We start from the raw sequence: 17,473 nt of genomic DNA on the forward strand, positions 1-17,473 counted from the left end.
TTATTATTATTGTTGTTGTTGTTATTATTATTATTATTGTTGTTGTTGTTGTTGTTGTTATTATTATTATTGTTGTTGTTATTATTATTATTGTTGTTGTTATTATTATTATTATTGTTGTTGTTGTTGTTACTATTGTTGTTGTTGTTGTTGTTATTATTATTATTGTTGTTGTTATTATTATTATTGTTGTTGTTATTATTATTATTGTTGTTGTTGTTGTTGTTGTTATTATTATTATTGTTGTTGTTATTATTATTGTTGTTGTTGTTGTTGTTGTTATGATCACTGCCTCCACTCTTCATCAGTCAGAACACACTGATGTGAGGATGAGGAGGATGAAGAGGACTCAGTGTGATCTGGAGAATGAATCAGTGGTTCAACCTGAGGGTCGGGACCCCACAAGGGGTCATTAGTTAAATCCAAAGGGTCATAAATGAGAAACATCGAGCAGATTCTGTTTATTTTAAACTGTCTGATTGTTTCCAGTCGGTTTTATTGACGACAGCCGGGAGACGTTTACACGCCGACCGAGTCTTTGTCTCACCTGTCGGCGTGAAGCCGCAGAAGAAGAACTCCTGCAGGAAGACGAATTCTCATCCAGCTTCGCCTGCAGCTGATTGGCCATCAGACGCACTCTGGAGCGACCGGACCCGCCCACAAACCCCTCCTCAAACATCTGGGTGACATCATCGCCGTTCAGGTCACATGACTGGAAACAACATTCATCAGAGATTCTTTAAAGGAGGAAACGCAGCGACGTCCTGCTTCAACAACGTTTTACGTGACACAATCAAACATCAGACAGAAGATCGGCTGTTTCTATGTGGTTCATCTAAATGTCTGATGTTTACGTTGCATGTAGCATTGTAGCATGAGGGAGGACGAAGGCGTTACCAGGACGATCGGAGGACATTTCTCTTCGTTTGATTACATTAAAAGTAAAGTTGGACTTGTTGTCGACTTTCTGACTTATTTTAAAAAAGAAGAGAGAAAAAGAGAGAGAGAGCAGCGGTGGTCGAGTGAGCTAAAGAGTGAATGAAGAGAGCGAGAACAAAGAATCAGAGAAATAAAACAGTTACGTTCTGAAGCAGAAATAAAGTCGTCAGCTGTATGAAGCTTCCTTTACGTCACCATCATCACGTCACAGTTATTAATGTGATTCATGATCTCATCACATCCAAATGCACGTGGTAGCCAAGAGACACTGGTGCTCATGGGAAATGCAGTCTTCATTCTGGTAAACACTACTGCTTTTGTCCACAAGGGGCGCTAAAACCAACTCAACATGAAAGTTCCTTGTAGAAACTTTAAATGATTATCTGTCAGCAAAATAAATGAACCCTGAACTCACCTCCTGCTCATCTCGACACGCTCGACTGGTCTTCCTCCTTTTACCCAGAACGTCTTTGTGCTCCTGTGGAGGACGGACGGATGTGTCAAACAATAATAATCCAACATGAAGGAAGAAGAGAACACAGAATATAATCCAACATGAAGAGCAGCTACCTTCGGGTTGCGTTTGCGGGACGGGTCGTGTCCCAGTCTGCTGAGGAGGGAGGCCGGCGTGATGAGAGCTACTCTGACGTCCGAACTCTGAGCGAGACACCCTGAACGCAACATCACAGCTCATTAACACTCAAACATGTTTATTTATTATAGTCTGACGCCACAAATCTCATAAATCACAGTCTCAGTCTGTAGAGGCCAAATGTTTACCAGCATTTTTCTTCATTTCATTCTTCTTCTCTTTGTTCTGTTTTTACTAAAATGTCTTTTGTTCATTTATGATGTTTTACATTTTACCTTTATATTCTACATTTTTCTTTTATTTTTTATCTTTCCTTTGTTAAAATGTCTTTTTCTTAGTTTCACAATGTTTTTGTTGAAAAGTTTTGATTTAATTTTTTTAATCTAAAAGTCTTTTTTTAGGACTTTTTTTCATGTTTTAGTTTCTGATGTGTAGATGTGTTTTTTGAGTGTCTTGGTGTGACAGACTGGTTGCAGTGTGCGGGACTCACCAGCAGGGGACGCAGTGTCTTTGAGCAGCTGGTAGAACTGGCTCAGGTACATCACCATGGACAGAGAGTCCGGTTCCCCCACAGACAACATTTCCTCCACCGTCATCAGAGGAGAAATCCCAAACTCTCGCTCGGACACGTCGAAGCCAAGTCGAGTGTTTTCCTCCACTGCCGCCTCGTCCAGGGAGTCGAAGTCACTGTGGAGGGACAGGAAGTGAAACCAGAGAAGAAGAGGCCTGTTTCACATTTATCATGAGTCTATAAAGAGTTAATAAATGGTTTATAACACACTATAGTGTAGTTATACGCAGATATAAGGACATTTCAACGGTTTATAGACCATTTATTAATTACTAAATAAAATCTATTGTTTCATTCTAAATTAAAATGTTTATATATGCAGCAAACTCAATAAGTAAAATATGAAAATACAAATAATAAACATCATATTATTCCTTTTAGTATCTCAGGTGGGACACGGTCGTCAGTATTTCTAAACTCTGAAACCGTTAAATGTGCAGTTTTTTACATGAGGTCTGGTCTGTAGCGGTGAATCAGGGCGCAGAGAGCCAGCCCACTCTTCCAGGAAGTAGTCAGGTCGCTAACGGCAACGCCACAGTAACCACGAGTCTGCTCCTGGCACCATGTTAGCAGCTGATTGGACCGAGAGAAGGACTCTGAGAGGACGAACACAGGAGACAGGTGAGAGTCCGACCAATCAGGTGAGAGCTTACTGCTGTTAGGTCAGGTAGACTCACCCTGTCGGAGGAATCTGGGCGACGGCAGGCGGATGATGTCACCACAGTCTGTATTTAGCCCCGCCCCTTCTCCTGTGTCAACCAAGTGTCTCACCTGAAGAAGAAACACACCTGTTCACTTGTGTGTGTGTGTGTGTGTGTACCTGTACAGGTGTGTGTGTGTGTGTGTGTACCTGTACAGGTGTGTGTGTGTGTGTGTGTGTGTGTGTGTGTGTACCTGTGCAGGTGTGTGTGTGTGTGTGTGTACCTGTGAATGTGTGTATGTGTGTGTGTGTGTGTGTGTGTGTACCTGTGCAGGTGTGTGTGTGTGTGTGTGTGTACCTGTGAATGTGTGTATGTGTGTGTGAGTGTGTGTGTGTGTGTGTGTGTGTGTACCTGTGCAGGTGTGTGTGTGTGTGTGTGTGTGTACCTGTGAATGTGTGTATGTGTGTGTGTGTGTACCTGTGCAGGTGTGTGTGTGTGTGTACCTGTGCAGGTGTGTATGTGTGTGTGTGTGTGTGTGTGTGTGTGTACCTGTGCAGGTGTGTGTGTGTGTGTGTGTGTGTGTGTGTACCTGTGCAGGTGTGTGTGTGTGTGTGTGTGTGTGTGTGTGTACCTGTGCAGGTGTGTGTGTGTGTGTGTGTGTGTACCTGTGCAGGTGTGTGTGTGTGTGTGTATGTGTGTGTACCTGTACAGGTGTGTGTGTGTGTGTACCTGTGCAGGTGTGTATGTGTGTGTGTGTGTACCTGTGCAGGTGTGTATGTGTGTGTGTGTGTACCTGTACAGGTGTGTGTGTGTGTGTGTGTACCTGTGCAGGTGTGTATGTGTGTGTGTGTGTACCTGTGCAGGTGTGTGTGTGTGTACCTGTGCAGGTGTGTGTGTGTGTGTGTGTGTGTGTACCTGTGCAGGTGTGCTGGTCAGGTTGATGTTCAGGTATCTTGTTGTTGGGTCCAGAGAGAACAGGCTGATGTTCTTCTGCATGTTCTCTGGAGTCGTCTGAGGAAGTAGACGGTAAACACTCTCTCTGCACACAGACAGGTAGACAGACAGGTGTGATGTCACTACAGGTGATGTATGAACAGCAGCAGGCCTGTGTGTGTTCAGGTGTGTGTGTGTGTTTGTGTTCAGGTGTGTGTGTGTGTTCAGGTGTGTGTTTGTGTTCAGGTGTGTGTGTTTGTCTTCAGGTGTGTGTGTGTGTGTTTGTGTTCAGGTGTGTGTGTGTGTTTGTGTTCAGGCGTGTGTGTGTGTTCAGGTGTGTGTTTGTGTTCAGGTGTGTGTGTGTGTTCAGGTGTGTGTTTGTGTTCAGGTGTGTGTGTGTGTGTGTTTGTGTTCAGGTGTGTGTTTGTGTTCAGGCGTGTGTGTGTGTTCAGGTGTGTGTTTGTGTTCAGGTGTGTGTGTGTGTTCAGGTGTGTGTTTGTGCTCAGGTGTGTGTGTGTGTTCAGACGTGTGTGTGTGTGTGTGTTTGTTCAGGTGTGTGTGTGTGTTTGTGTTCAGACGTGTGTGTGTGTGTGTGTGTGTGTTCAGGTGTGTGTGTGTGTGTTTGTGTTCAGGTGTGTGTGTGTGTTTGTGTTCAGACGTGTGTGTGTGTGTTTGTGTTCAGGTGTGTGTGTGTGTTTGTGTTCAGACGTGTGTGTGTGTTTGTGTTCAGACGTGTGTGTGTGTGTGTGTATGTGTTCAAGTGTGTTCAGGCATGTGTTTGTGTTCAGGTGTGTGTGTGTTTGTTCAGGTGTGTGTGTATGTGTTCAGGTGTGTGTGTGTGTGTTCAGGTGTGTGTGTGTTCAGGTGTGTGTGTGTGTGTGTGTGTGTGTTCAGGTGTGTGTGTGTGTTCAGGTGTGTGTTTGTGTTCAGGTGTGTGTTTGTGTTCAGACGTGTGTGTGTGTGTGTGTTCAGGTGTGTGTGTGTGTGTTTGTTCAGGTGTGTGTGTGTGTTTGTGTTCAGACGTGTGTGTGTGTGTGTGTTCAGGTGTGTGTGTGTGTGTTTGTGTTCAGGTGTGTGTGTGTGTTTGTGTTCAGACGTGTGTGTGTGTGTATGTGTTCAGGTGTGTGTGTGTGTTTGTGTTCAGACGTGTGTGTGTGTATGTGTTCAAGTGTGTTCAGGTGTGTGTTTGTGTTCAGGTGTGTGTGTGTGTGTGTGTTCAGGCGTGTGTGTGTGTTCAGGTGTGTGTGTGTGTGTTCAGGTGTGTGTGTGTGTTCAGGTGTGTGTGTATGTGTGTGTGTTCAGGTGTGTGTGTGTGTTCAGGTGTGTGTGTGTGTTCAGGCGTGTGTGTTTTTTCAGGTGTGTGTGTGTGTGTGTGTTCAGGTGTGTGTGTGTGTTCAGGTGTGTGTGTGTGTTCAGGTGTGTGTGTGTGTGTGTTCAGGTGTGTGTGTGTGTGTGTGTGTGTGTGTGTTCAGGTGTGTGTGTGTGTGTTCACCTCTCAGCGAGGATGTCCAGCGGAGCGTCTCCCTGAGACCAACGACGAATCATCCAGGACGAGTCGAGAGCCGCCAGGAAACCTCGAGCTACACCTGTTCCCATTGGCCAGAAGGGCTGCAGAGAGACAGACAGGTCATCAGTCTGTCTGCCTGAGTTACACCTGTCTCACCTCCAACAGACTGTCTCACCTCCAGCAGCTTGTCTCACCCCCAGCAACCTGTCTCACCTCCAACAGACTGTCTCACCTCCAGCAGACTGTCTCACCTCCAGCAGCTTGTCTCACCCCCAGCAACCTGTCTCACCTCCAACAGACTGTCTCACTTCCAGCAGACTGTCTCACCTCCAGCTGCCTGTCTCACTTCCAGCAGACTGTCTCACCTCCAGCAACCTGTCTCACCTCCAGCAAACTGTCTCACCCCCAGCAGCCTGTCTCACCTCCAGCAATCTGTCTCACTTCCAGCAGACTGTCTCACCTCCAGCAACCTGTCTCACCTCCAGCAACCTGTCTCACTTCCAGCAGACTGTCTCACCCCCAGCAGCCTGTCTCACCTCCAGCAACCTGTCTCACCTCCAGCAGCCTGTCTCACTTCCAGCAGACTGTCTCACCTCCAGCAACCTGTCTCACCTCCAGCAAACTGTCTCACCCCCAGCAGCCTGTCTCACCTCCAGCAACCTGTCTCACTTCCAGCAGACTGTCTCACCTCCAGCAACCTGTCTCACCTCCAGCAGACTGTCTCACCCCCAGCAGCCTGTCTCACCTCCAGCAACCTGTCTCACCTCCAGCAGCCTGTCTCACTTCCAGCAGACTGTCTCACCCCCAGCAGCCTGTCTCACCTCCAGCAACCTGTCTCACCTCCAGCAAACTGTCTCACCCCCAGCAGCCTGTCTCACCTCCAGCAACCTGTCTCACTTCCAGCAGACTGTCTCACCTCCAGCAACCTGTCTCACCTCCAGCTGCCTGTCTCACTTCCAGCAGACTGTCTCACCTCCAGCAACCTGTCTCACCTCCAGCAAACTGTCTCACCCCCAGCAGCCTGTCTCACCTCCAGCAACCTGTCTCACTTCCAGCAGACTGTCTCACCCCCAGCAGCCTGTCTCACCTCCAGCAACCTGTCTCACCTCCAGCAGCCTGTCTCACTTCCAGCAGACTGTCTCACCCCCAGCAGCCTGTCTCACCTCCAGCAGCCTGTCTCACCCCCAGCAGCCTGTCTCACCTCCAGCAGACTGTCTCACCTCCAGCAGACTGTCTCACCCCCAGCAACCTGTCTCACCCCCAGCAGACTGTCTCACCTCCAGCAGACTGTCTCACCCCCAGCAACCTGTCTCACCCCCAGCAGCCTGTCTCACCTCCAGCAACCTGTCTCACCTCCAACAGCCTGTCTCACCTCCAGCAGCCTGTCTCACCCCCAGCAACCTGTCTCACCTCCAGCAACCTGTCTCACCTCCAGCAGCCTGTCTCACCCCCAGCAGCCTGTCTCACCTCCAGCAGCCTGTCTCACCCCCAGCAGCCTGTCTCACCCCCAGCAGCCTGTCTCACCCCCAGCAACCTGTCTCACCTCCAGCAGACTGTCTCCCACCAGTGTGACCAGCAGCCTGTCTCACCCCCAGCAGCCTGTCTCACCCCCAGCAGCCTGTCTCACCTCCAGCAGACTGTCTCCCACCAGTGTGACCAGCAGCTGGTGTCCGTGGCGTTGGCGAATCATGGCAGCGTTCTCTGATGCATACATGCAGGTGAAATCGAACATGGCGACGTCCGGATGACCGTAGTGGTTCATGGCGAAGTCCAGAGACGGCAGCTGGTGATTGGTGGAGAAGTTGGCAGCCTCACGGGCGTACGCCTGCAATGCATTCTGGTCCACGTTACTCCGAGAGAGAAGCAGCTCGGTGTCCGCGAAGTCCTGAAGTTCACACAGCCGAAACAAAACCGTTTAATACTTGAACTTTCCTTTAAACGTTTAAATAAAGACACACTGAGCTGCAGTGATGTAATGAGCAGCACACCTGTTCTGTATCCAGGTGTGTGTTTTACCTGCAGAATCACTCCTTTCTCCAGCAGACTCTGTTTCTTCGCTGTCATCACAAAGTAGTGCGTGTCGTCTTTGTAGTACACGATGTTCTCCAGGTCGATCCCTGAAATAATTCAGATATATGAGCAGACGTGAAGTTCAGTTAAACAGATTCATCTGTTCATCAGAGGTCAAAGGTCAGACCGGTTTCCTGTCGCAGCTCCTGGAAGAACCTCTGGTTGAAGATGAACGCCACGCCGCTGATCTCCTCCACTTTGGCCTCAGCCGTCGTGTGTCTGTTTTTGAAGTTGGCTGTGATGGCGATGGCCAGCTTCCCTCTGAACTCTTTACGCCTGAAACCTGTTGGGACAGACCGTCCAATCAGAAGTCTCGATACAGACACAACTCATATAGTTTTAATTAGAATTTACCTCGTTTAACAAATTTCAGTAACATTTAGAAAACAGACATAATATTAAGATTAAAGTCATAATTTATGTGGCAAAAGTTGTAACATTCCTCAAAAAAGTCATTATGCAACATGAAAATGTTAAAACATGACATTTAAAAAATATCTTTAGAATAAAGTCATTTTTCAAGAACGCTGTAGTGTTTTGAGATATAAATAATAAGTTGTTTTAAGAAACTGTAGCTGTTTTTTGAGAATAAATGTGTAATATTTCACAGGAATGCCTGAGACTCAGCTGGTTGCTAACATGTTGTTAGATTCATGATGTTGGGATGTTGTCGTGTACCCGGCAGTGTGTTCCTGCGCCCGTCTGCTCCCACGATCACATCAAACTCCAGCTGATTGACGGGATGAGACTTTGGACTCACCTCCATCCTCCAGCCCACCTCTGGACAGGTAGACAGGTAGACATGAAGACAGGTAGACAGGTAGACAGGTAGACATGTAGACAGGTAGACAGACAGGTAGACATGTAGACAGGTAGACATGAAGACATGAAGACAGGTAGACATGAAGACAGGTAGACATGAAGACATGAAGACAGACAGGTAGACATGTAGACATGTAGACAGGTAGACAGGTAGACAGGTAGACATGTAGACAGGTAGACAGGTAGACATGTAGACAGGTAGACAGGTAGACAGGTAGACATGTAGACAGGTAGACAGGTAGACAGGTAGACATGTAGACAGGTAGACAGACAGGTAGACATGTAGACAGGTAGACATGAAGACATGAAGACAGGTAGACATGAAGACAGGTAGACATGAAGACATGAAGACAGACAGGTAGACATGTAGACATGTAGACAGGTAGACAGGTAGACAGGTAGACATGTAGACAGGTAGACAGGTAGACATGTAGACAGGTAGACATGAAGACAGGTAGACAGACAGGTAGACATGTAGACAGGTAGACATGAAGACATGAAGACAGGTAGACAGGTAGACAGGTAGACATGTAGACAGGTAGACAGGTAGACAGGTAGACAGACAGGTAGACAGACAGGTAGACAGGTAGACAGACAGGTAGACAGACAGGTAGACAGACATGTAGACAGGTAGACATGAAGACATGAAGACAGGTAGACAAGTAGACAGGTAGACATGTAGACAGGTATACAGGTAGACATGAAGACAGGTAGACAGGTAGACATGAAGACAGGTAGACAGGTATACAGGTAGACATGTAGACAGGTAGACAGGTAGACAGGTAGACAGGCAGACAGGCAGACAGGTATACAGGTAGACAGGTAGACAGGCAGACAGGTAGACAGGTAGACATGTAGACAGACAGGTAGACAGGTAGACAGGTAGACAGACAGGTAGACAGGTAGACAGGCAGACAGGTAGACAGACAGGTAGACAGGTAGACATGTATACAGGTATACAGGTAGACAGACAGGTAGACAGGTAGACAGACAGGTAGACAGGTAGACAGGTAGACAGACAGGTAGACAGACAGGTAGACATGTAGACAGGTAGACAGGTAGACAGGTAGACAGGTAGACAGGCAGACAGGTAGACAGGTATACAGGTAGACAGGTAGACAGGCAGACAGGTAGACAGGTAGACATGTAGACAGACAGGTAGACAGGTAGACAGGTAGACAGACAGGTAGACAGGTAGACAGGCAGACAGGTAGACAGACAGGTAGACAGGTAGACATGTATACAGGTATACAGGTAGACAGACAGGTAGACAGGTAGACAGACAGGTAGACAGGTAGACAGGTAGACAGACAGGTAGACAGACAGGTAGACAGGTAGACAGGTAGACAGACAGGTAGACAGGCAGACAGGTAGACAGACAGGTAGACAGGTAGACAGTACTTTCATCACTTTTACTGGTGCTTCAGCTGCCATAGTGGCTGAACGTGGCCTTGCTGTGGGTCTTGGACTGGACTCTAGGAACAACCATGACACACCTACCAGAGGACCTGAGGATCTGCTGGGTTCACATCTGAACACCACGTCAGACCAGTAGAGACCATTTAGTGATTTCTAGACCAAGAAAAGAATCTTAAGTCTATCTTTAGTCAGCTGGTGCATTTTACAGCAGGTGGTCTGCGTGCTTCTGGTCCTGGTTGGTGACCAGAAGCACCAACCAGGACCAGAAGCACGCAGACCACCTGAACTTTGTAAGTTGAAGCAGTTTTTGTAGACCTGAATTCTTAGTCTTCAACTGTTTTCAGAAACCTAACTTACGCTTTAGCTGACATTTCAACTGCTTTCACTACTTCATACGCTTCATTTTCAACATTCGACTCCCTTCAGTGGTTCCACTTCAACTCCTTTCAGGTCTCAGCTCCACTTCCACTGTTTACTTCCTGTTCACAGTTAACTTGAACTGCTCTCAGTGCTCACAGCCGACACTTTCACTGACACGTTAAAGGTAGAATCAGCCGTTCTGGCCAAAGATTGTTGATATTTGAACTAAACACCTGAACAAATACACCCCTCCTTTCTGCTCCTGCAGAAGCTCCGCCCCCCAAATTAATGGACGTGCATTGCCATGGCAACGAGCAACAGAGAAATATGGCGGAACCCAGAGCGATGCGTCGGCTGTAGAGTCACTTCTGACTCTACCTTCAACTCTGAGACCTGAACCAGTTTCGCTTCACACTTCAGTTTCCTTCAGGCTTCTGTAGTTTTATGAAACTCGTACAGGCAGCAGCTTCCTCATTAAATAACGGAGCTCTCACTGTGTCTGTGCTGGTCTTCCGGTGGCTCCACCAGGTTTTTGAACTCCACGTTGACGTGAACTTCGACCCCCAGCAGCAGCGCCACCTTCAGCAGGACCAGCTGCAGCTGTCGGATACCTGCGGACAGGAAACAGGCGGTGCTGACGGGAGGATCCAGGTGTCGTGATTAGACAGCTGTGACGGAGAACAAACTCACTGATGTGGTCGATGGAGCCGGCGCAGAACTTCCCGTAGAACTTTTTGGCGCCGAGGCCCCGCAGGTCGTGGATGGTGAAGGGCCACAGGTGCAGCACGTTGTTCCTGGAGAACGAGTCTCTCTTCTCCAGCAGCACCACCCGAGCTCCCAGGAAGCCCAGCTCCACCGCCGCCCTCAGACCGCAGGGCCCCGCCCCCACGATCACACACTGACCAATCAGAGAGAGCACAGCGAGGTCATCACACAGCAGGAAGTCATGGCTCTAATAAAAGACTATAACTAGGTGCATTGTGGGAAATGTAGGATCCAATGTTTGACCCAAACTAAAGTGCAGGATATTTTAGCCCTGTTTGTACCTGTGCTAAGCCCCGCCCCCTTAGTCACTGTTGCTAACCTGTCAATCTTTCCATTCTGCACATATTCAGTTTATAACCGCAAAAGATTTACCTTCAAAATTTACTGCTGACAGATTTTATCAGCTGTAATCTAATTAAGCTTTAATTAAGCTTTAATTAAGCTTTAATTAAGCTGAGCGTGAGTTGAATGAAGGACACACTGTGCTCAGGCCTTCAGGTACTCCTGCTGTTTCATTTATTGTTATGAATATAATGTCTAATGTATTATGATATAATGTAAGAAGATACATGAATATACAGAACAGAGCAACAGTTTTAGTCCCTTTAGATGTTTAGATTCTTCTTCATAACGCAGCAGCATCATGACAACGAGCCCAAACATCCAGAGTCATAAAGAACCGTCGTCAGTCTCTGATCTCAACATCATGGAGTCAGTCTGGGTTTAACATGAAGCAGCTGAAGAACTGTTGAACTTCTCCGAGAACCTGAAACACTGAGAACTGCTGCTGGTTAAAAGACAAAGCTGCTCACAACAGACATTGATTTACTTTCTGCTGTTTACTCCACTTTGGATCAAGTTAACTGATCAATAAAAACGATTCATGAGAGATCCTCACTTTCATTTTACTGCCTTAAACTTCTGCACAGTTGTGTTTATAACACACTGTGTTACCTGCTTGTTATAAATAAAGTTTTTGAAGGAAGGACACACCGTGGTGTTGCTGCAGGCTCGGGCCCTCAGGTACTCCTGCCGCGCGGCCCTTCGGTCCAGTTTGGCCCACAGAGCGTTGGCCCTCCAGTAGTTGAGGCGGCGTTTGATTGGCCGGTACAGCGGCCGCTCGGCGGCGCTCCGGTCCAGCTGCAGATGTTCACACAGCTGGCTGAAGGACCGCAGCGCCGCCCTGCAGGTCGACGCCGACACAAACTCATCGAACAACTCCTGCGCTCGGCATTCTGGGTACGACTCGTCTCCCATGGCGACCCCAGAGGCTGCAGGGCACCATGGGAAGGGTGTCACCTGCTGATGATGTCACTGATGGACTCCAGCTCGCCGTCTGACGTCAGAGAAGATTCACGCTGTAAAAACAGATCAAAGTCTTTATCTTGTGACGTTTAAAACAAAGAAACGTCCACAAATTCTTCTCAATACTTCAAGTTCTGCTGGACGTTTGGACCTCTGTGACCCGTTTACACACTCAGACACCTTCAGTCTGTCAGAAAAACAACAAACAGAGTCGTTGCTTTGATCTGTCCTTCATTTCCAGAACTGACTCCTGCAGGTTGCTCATAACAGGCTGAGCTCCGGTGTCTCATTTCTCTCTACTTTAATGTCAGAGCAGATCCAGCAGCTCACTGTTTCCTCCAAACGCTGCCTGTTCAGTGTTTGTAATATTTACTCCAACAAACTGTTTTTTTCTTGCATCAAACTTTGGTTCACACAGTGTGAAATGTTTCAGCTTTTCTGTTTGTCATGTTTGTCTTCATGCAGTCGGTGTGAATGAGTATTAATTTATATCTGTAAGCAGCTATGGGCGTAATAAAGGCGGGAAGATGCTCTCTCACCTGCACCAAATACCGACCTAAAGGGAAACCGGTTCGTCCGGACGAGCCTGAGTTTTATAAACGAGGCTCCAGGACTGAAACCTGCTGGATGAAGTCCAGACGTCCTGCTGAGAGGACGACTAAAGGGCAACTTACACATGAGACGAAACTGCAGCTGCTGTATTTCATTACTGCAGTAAAAGTACATAAATACTCTGAGCTTGATGTAGTTTAAGTATCGCAGTAAAAGTATATTTGATATTTACAGCATTAAAACTGAAGATGTGTTTCTGATGAATCTTTTTTTTTCTTAATGAAACTTTAAATTTCTTCCAATTTCATGAAAATTCAGCAAACTGAATAAAATTACACACAGTATATATATATAGTCATGTAAATGTTTCTGAGTTACAGGTGACCAAAAAAGGCACAATGGAATAATAACAATAACAACAACAACAACAACAACAACAATAATAATAATAATAATAATAATAATAATAATAATAATAATAATAATAATAATGGTACTGATGAGTTTAACTGTAACCTGCTACAGTCTGTGTATAAAATATGAAATAAAGATTGTTTTGTTTGTGTGTCGGACGAACGGAGGGAAACAGCTGATGATGACGTCATGTTGGGAAACAAAGAGTCCACAGAGAGCAGATCCGTCGGTACCAACCACCAGCATCCAGCTCGCTGCTCTTCATCCTCATCACTAAACACACTGTTTATAAAACACACGTCTCAGCACTTTCACTCATGTTACATTTATGGATGTTTGAGATTAATTATAAACGTTCAGATCAGCAGAAACATTAAACATTTATTAGAGTCCTGCAGGACTTTAACATGAGAAGTTAAATATGAACACAGAATGTATTTATGTCCTGAAAATGACCTGGATTTGATCTGATTAGTTGCTTCATTTTATCTTTCATTTAAAAAATAAGAATAATTGTCTTTGTGTTTTTTTTCCTTCTACGTCTGAAAACTGTTTTTATTTTTATAGTTTAAAATCTGAAGCAAGATGAAACTTTACATCCAAACTCATCTGAGGATGAAGATCTGTCTGATATTTGAATTCAGTTCATCAAAGAAACATTTAAACTACAGATTCAGACACACACACACAATAAATAATGTTCAGACATGTAAATGAACCAGTGTGTACTCACGTCTGCTCGGCTCCATCTCCAACTGCTGAACGTCTAAATCCACTTTAATCACACACACACACACACACACACACACACACACACACACACACTCACACACACACACACACACACACACTCACACACACACACACACACACACACACACACACACACACACACAGCCTGTGAGGTCAGGGGGCGGGGTCAGTGGACAACAGGCCCCGCCCCCCTCAGGACAGACTAATCTGTGTCTGAGCTAACGAGCTTAAAGGAGAGGAGATCAGGAGATCATCTTCATCATCTTCATCACCTTCAGAGCTCAGACGCAGCAGCGCCACCAGCAGGACGACACCCTCGCTACACTACGGTGGCCTTGATGGGACATCTCACAGTGCTGAGCTTTGCTTTCTGTGAGAGAAGGTTCATGTTGGCTCAGATACACAAACAGCACAAGAACCTTTAAAATACTTTTAAAATACTTTCTAGACTATAAAAACTATAAATACATGAAAACACAAATATTAAGATAAAAACAAAGGAAATCCATATTATTAATATATAAAACACCGTAACAACATGATGGTTCTGTTTTTATGTTAAACAGCATATTTTAATGTACATCAGTCATCAGGTTGGTGTTTAAAGCTGTGATATAAAATATTTTCAGTTCTTTTATTATTTTATTATTATTTATATTTTTCACTGGTCGATGAGGTTAAAAACAAACTGCTCCTGCAGATCCTGTTTTACTAAATTCATATTAATATAAAGAGTCTCAGATTGTCTCTAAACTAACGACCTGCTAAACTAAAGTTTCTAACAATGTTAGATATTAATTGATCACTTACGTCTGGCTTTCATTGGTTAAACCTTCACTAAGAGCCTCGATCCAGGGACGCTGAATAACTACCGACCTGTGATCCTCCATCGAGTTGTGTCTTAACGACTTTGACTCATATAATAGAAAATGATCAATTTGAAGCTTTTTAATCAGCTTTCAGGGCCTGAAGCTGCTCTAACCAGAGATTCCTCCGTCGTATTTATCAGGAACAATAATCATTAACATCCAAGTTTTCTGATGTTACTGTTGGTCCTAATTAACCAGCTGTCCGTCATTAATAATTCACACAGTCAGCTGATGACAGAGTTATATTTAATATCTTTACATTACAGATATAAAGACAAACAGTAACAGGCGTTTGGTTTGGATGATGACATCAGGAGTTTTGCTGAAATAGAACAGAAAGTGCAGAGAAAACGTTTGTTTCAGATCAAACAGAAAATAATATTAATATTAATTATAAATATTTCTCACCAGCAGAGCTCGTCCTTTAGTTTCTATCGGCAGCAGGAAGTTTCCCAGAGCGCAGATCACACACGTGACGGCGAACGGACTGAGAGCCAGAATCACCGACTGAGACATCAGCACCTGAAGTACACACACAGGTAAACCACCTGAACCTGGTCTCAGCTCCGCCTCAACAACAGGACAACAAACACACCTGAGCGATGAACGGAGCGATCATCCCTCCGATCCTACTGAACGACGTGCAGAAGCCCATCCCCAGAGACCGAGCCACGGTGGGATACACCTGAGACACAAAACACCTGTTACACCTGAGACCTGATCAATAACCACAGGTGGAGGAAGTATTCACATCCTTTACTGCAGTAAAAGTACCAATACAGCACTGTACAAATACTCCATTACAAGTTAAAGTCCTGCATGAAAAAACCCCGAACAGTAAAAGTACATAAGTGTTATGAGCTTGATGTAGTTAAAGTATTGCAGTAAAAGTACATAAGTGTTATGAGCTTGATGTAGTTAAAGTATTGCAGTAAAAGTACATAAGTATTATGAGCTTGATGTAGTTAAAGTATTGCAGTAAAAGTACATAAGTATTATGAGCCTGATGTAGTTGAAGTATTGCAGTAAAAGTACATAAGTATTATGAGCTTGATGTAGTTAAAGTATTGCAGTAAAAGTACATAAGTATTATGAGCTTGATGTAGTTAAAGTATTGCAGTAAAAGTACATAAGTATTATGAGCTTGATGTAGTTAAAGTATTGCAGTAAAAGTACATAAGTATTATGAGCTTGATGTAGTTAAAGTATTGCAGTAAAAGTAGTGGTTTGGTCCCTCTGACTGATATATTATTATATATGACATCATTAGATTATTAATAGTGAAGCATCAGTGTTAGAGCAGCATGTTACTGTTGTAGCTGCTGGAGGTGGAGCTAGTTTACACTACTTTATATACAGTTAGCTAGTTTAGTCCAGTGGTTCCCAACCTAGGGGTCGGGCCCCTCCAAAGGGTCAGCAGATAAATCTGAGGGGTCGTGAGATGATTAATGGGAGAGGAAAGAAGAAAAAACAAAGTTCTGATACACAAATCTGTTTTCAGTTTTTGGACTTTTTCTCTAATCTTTGATTTTTGCTGAAATATTGGATCATTTGAACATTTATTGAAATGAAAGCATGTGAGAAGTTTAGAGGGAAAAATCACTATTTGGTGGAGCTGTTAACAACTCATAGACATGTGAAATGTGAGCCCGACTACACACTGCTTTTTGTAAGACGTCAAAAGACAAAAAGGTTGGAAACCACTGGTTTCATCTTTAACAATGTGTTGTATTTTAAAAGCTTGTTATATTATCCATTGTGTCAAATCTTCATCTGAAAAGTAACTAAAGCTGTCAAATAAATGTAGTGGAGTAGAAAGTACAATATTTCCCTCTGAAATGTAGAAAGTAGCATCACATGGAAATACTCAAGTAAAGTACAAGTACCTCTAAACTGTACTTAAATACAGTAGTTGAGTAAAAGTACTTTGTTACTTTCCACCGTTGTCAGTAACATCTGCAGGAAAAGAAGAAATGTGGACGTACCTCAGCAGTGTAAATATAAACCACATTAAAGTTCATGGAAACCAGAGACCGAAGCAGGAACAGCAGCACCGTGAACCCCAACCTGCAACAGAGACAGAGACAACCTGTATCCGGTCTGACAGGAGGTCCTCATAAACCTGTATCCGGTCTGACAGGAGGTCCTCATAAACCTGTACCCGGTCTGACTGGAGGTCCTCATAAACCTGTACCCGGTCTGACTGGAGGTCCTCATAAACCTGTACCCGGTCTGACTGGAGTTCCTCATAAACCTGTACCCGGTCTGACTGGAGGTCCTCATAAACCTGTACTCCGTCTGACTGGAGGTCCTCATAAACCTGTACCCGGTCTGACAGGAGGTCCTCATAAACCTGTACCCGGTCTGACTGGAGGTCCTCATAAACCTGTACCCGGTCTGACTGGAGTTCCTCATAAACCTGTACCCGGTCTGACTGGAGGTCCTCATAAACCTGTACCCGGTCTGACTGGAAGTCCTCATAAACCTGTACTCGGTCTCACTGGAGGTCCTCATAAACCTGTACCCGGTCTGACTGGAGGTCCTCATAAACCTGTACTCCATCAGACTGGAGGTCCTCATAAACCTGTACCCGGTCTGACTGGAGGTCCTCATAAACCTGTACTCCGTCTGACTGGAGGTCCTCATAAACCTGTACCCGGTCTGACTGGAGGTCCTCATAAACCTGTACTCCGTCTGACTGGAGGTCCTCATAAACCTGTACTCCATCAGACTGGAGGTCCTCATAAACCTGTACCCGGTCTGACTGGAGGTCCTCATAAACCTGTACCCGGTCTGACTGGAGGTCCTCATAAACCTGTACCCGGTCTGACTGAAGGTCCTCATAAACTTGTACCCGGTCTGACTGGAGGTCCTCATAAACCTGTACCCGGTCTGACTGGAGATCCTCATAAACCTGTACCCGGTCAGACTGAAGGTCCTCATAAACCTGTACTCCATCAG

General features: G+C 45.3%; 2 protein-coding genes across 4 annotated transcripts in view; both read right to left on the bottom strand.

The window, feature by feature from the left end:
- The window catches only part of LOC122975053 (protein-methionine sulfoxide oxidase mical3b-like), a 34,137-nt gene extending 20,411 nt beyond the window's left edge, over positions 1 to 13,726 (bottom strand). For 2 of the 3 annotated variants that reach the window (XM_044343226.1, XM_044343228.1), the window contains exons 1-16: positions 13,624 to 13,726; positions 11,613 to 11,977; positions 10,545 to 10,752; positions 10,349 to 10,465; positions 7,932 to 8,033; positions 7,381 to 7,536; positions 7,200 to 7,300; positions 6,811 to 7,068; positions 5,169 to 5,284; positions 3,659 to 3,782; positions 2,780 to 2,873; positions 2,551 to 2,698; positions 2,022 to 2,218; positions 1,510 to 1,610; positions 1,355 to 1,417; positions 548 to 712 (exon numbers count right to left, since the gene is read on the bottom strand). In XM_044343226.1, coding sequence (XP_044199161.1) covers positions 548 to 712; positions 1,355 to 1,417; positions 1,510 to 1,610; positions 2,022 to 2,218; positions 2,551 to 2,698; positions 2,780 to 2,873; positions 3,659 to 3,782; positions 5,169 to 5,284; positions 6,811 to 7,068; positions 7,200 to 7,300; positions 7,381 to 7,536; positions 7,932 to 8,033; positions 10,349 to 10,465; positions 10,545 to 10,752; positions 11,613 to 11,876 — 2,214 coding nt within the window. In that variant the 5' untranslated portion in view covers positions 11,877 to 11,977; positions 13,624 to 13,726. The remainder of the gene's footprint in view (positions 1 to 547; positions 713 to 1,354; positions 1,418 to 1,509; positions 1,611 to 2,021; positions 2,219 to 2,550; positions 2,699 to 2,779; positions 2,874 to 3,658; positions 3,783 to 5,168; positions 5,285 to 6,810; positions 7,069 to 7,199; positions 7,301 to 7,380; positions 7,537 to 7,931; positions 8,034 to 10,348; positions 10,466 to 10,544; positions 10,753 to 11,612; positions 11,978 to 13,623) is intronic. The other variant, XM_044343227.1, reaches the window with a different exon arrangement.
- Positions 13,727 to 14,741: 1,015 nt separating this feature from the next.
- Positions 14,742 to 17,473, bottom strand: part of svopl (SVOP-like) — a 15,160-nt gene continuing 12,428 nt past the window's right edge. The window contains exons 13-16 of the mRNA XM_044343730.1: positions 16,498 to 16,579; positions 15,108 to 15,197; positions 14,921 to 15,034; positions 14,742 to 14,834 (exon numbers count right to left, since the gene is read on the bottom strand). Coding sequence (XP_044199665.1) covers positions 14,823 to 14,834; positions 14,921 to 15,034; positions 15,108 to 15,197; positions 16,498 to 16,579 — 298 coding nt within the window. The 3' untranslated portion in view covers positions 14,742 to 14,822. The remainder of the gene's footprint in view (positions 14,835 to 14,920; positions 15,035 to 15,107; positions 15,198 to 16,497; positions 16,580 to 17,473) is intronic.

Source organism: Thunnus albacares, chromosome 23, assembly GCF_914725855.1.
Source record: "Thunnus albacares chromosome 23, fThuAlb1.1, whole genome shotgun sequence".
In the NCBI taxonomy this organism is placed as follows: domain Eukaryota; kingdom Metazoa; phylum Chordata; class Actinopteri; order Scombriformes; family Scombridae; genus Thunnus; species Thunnus albacares.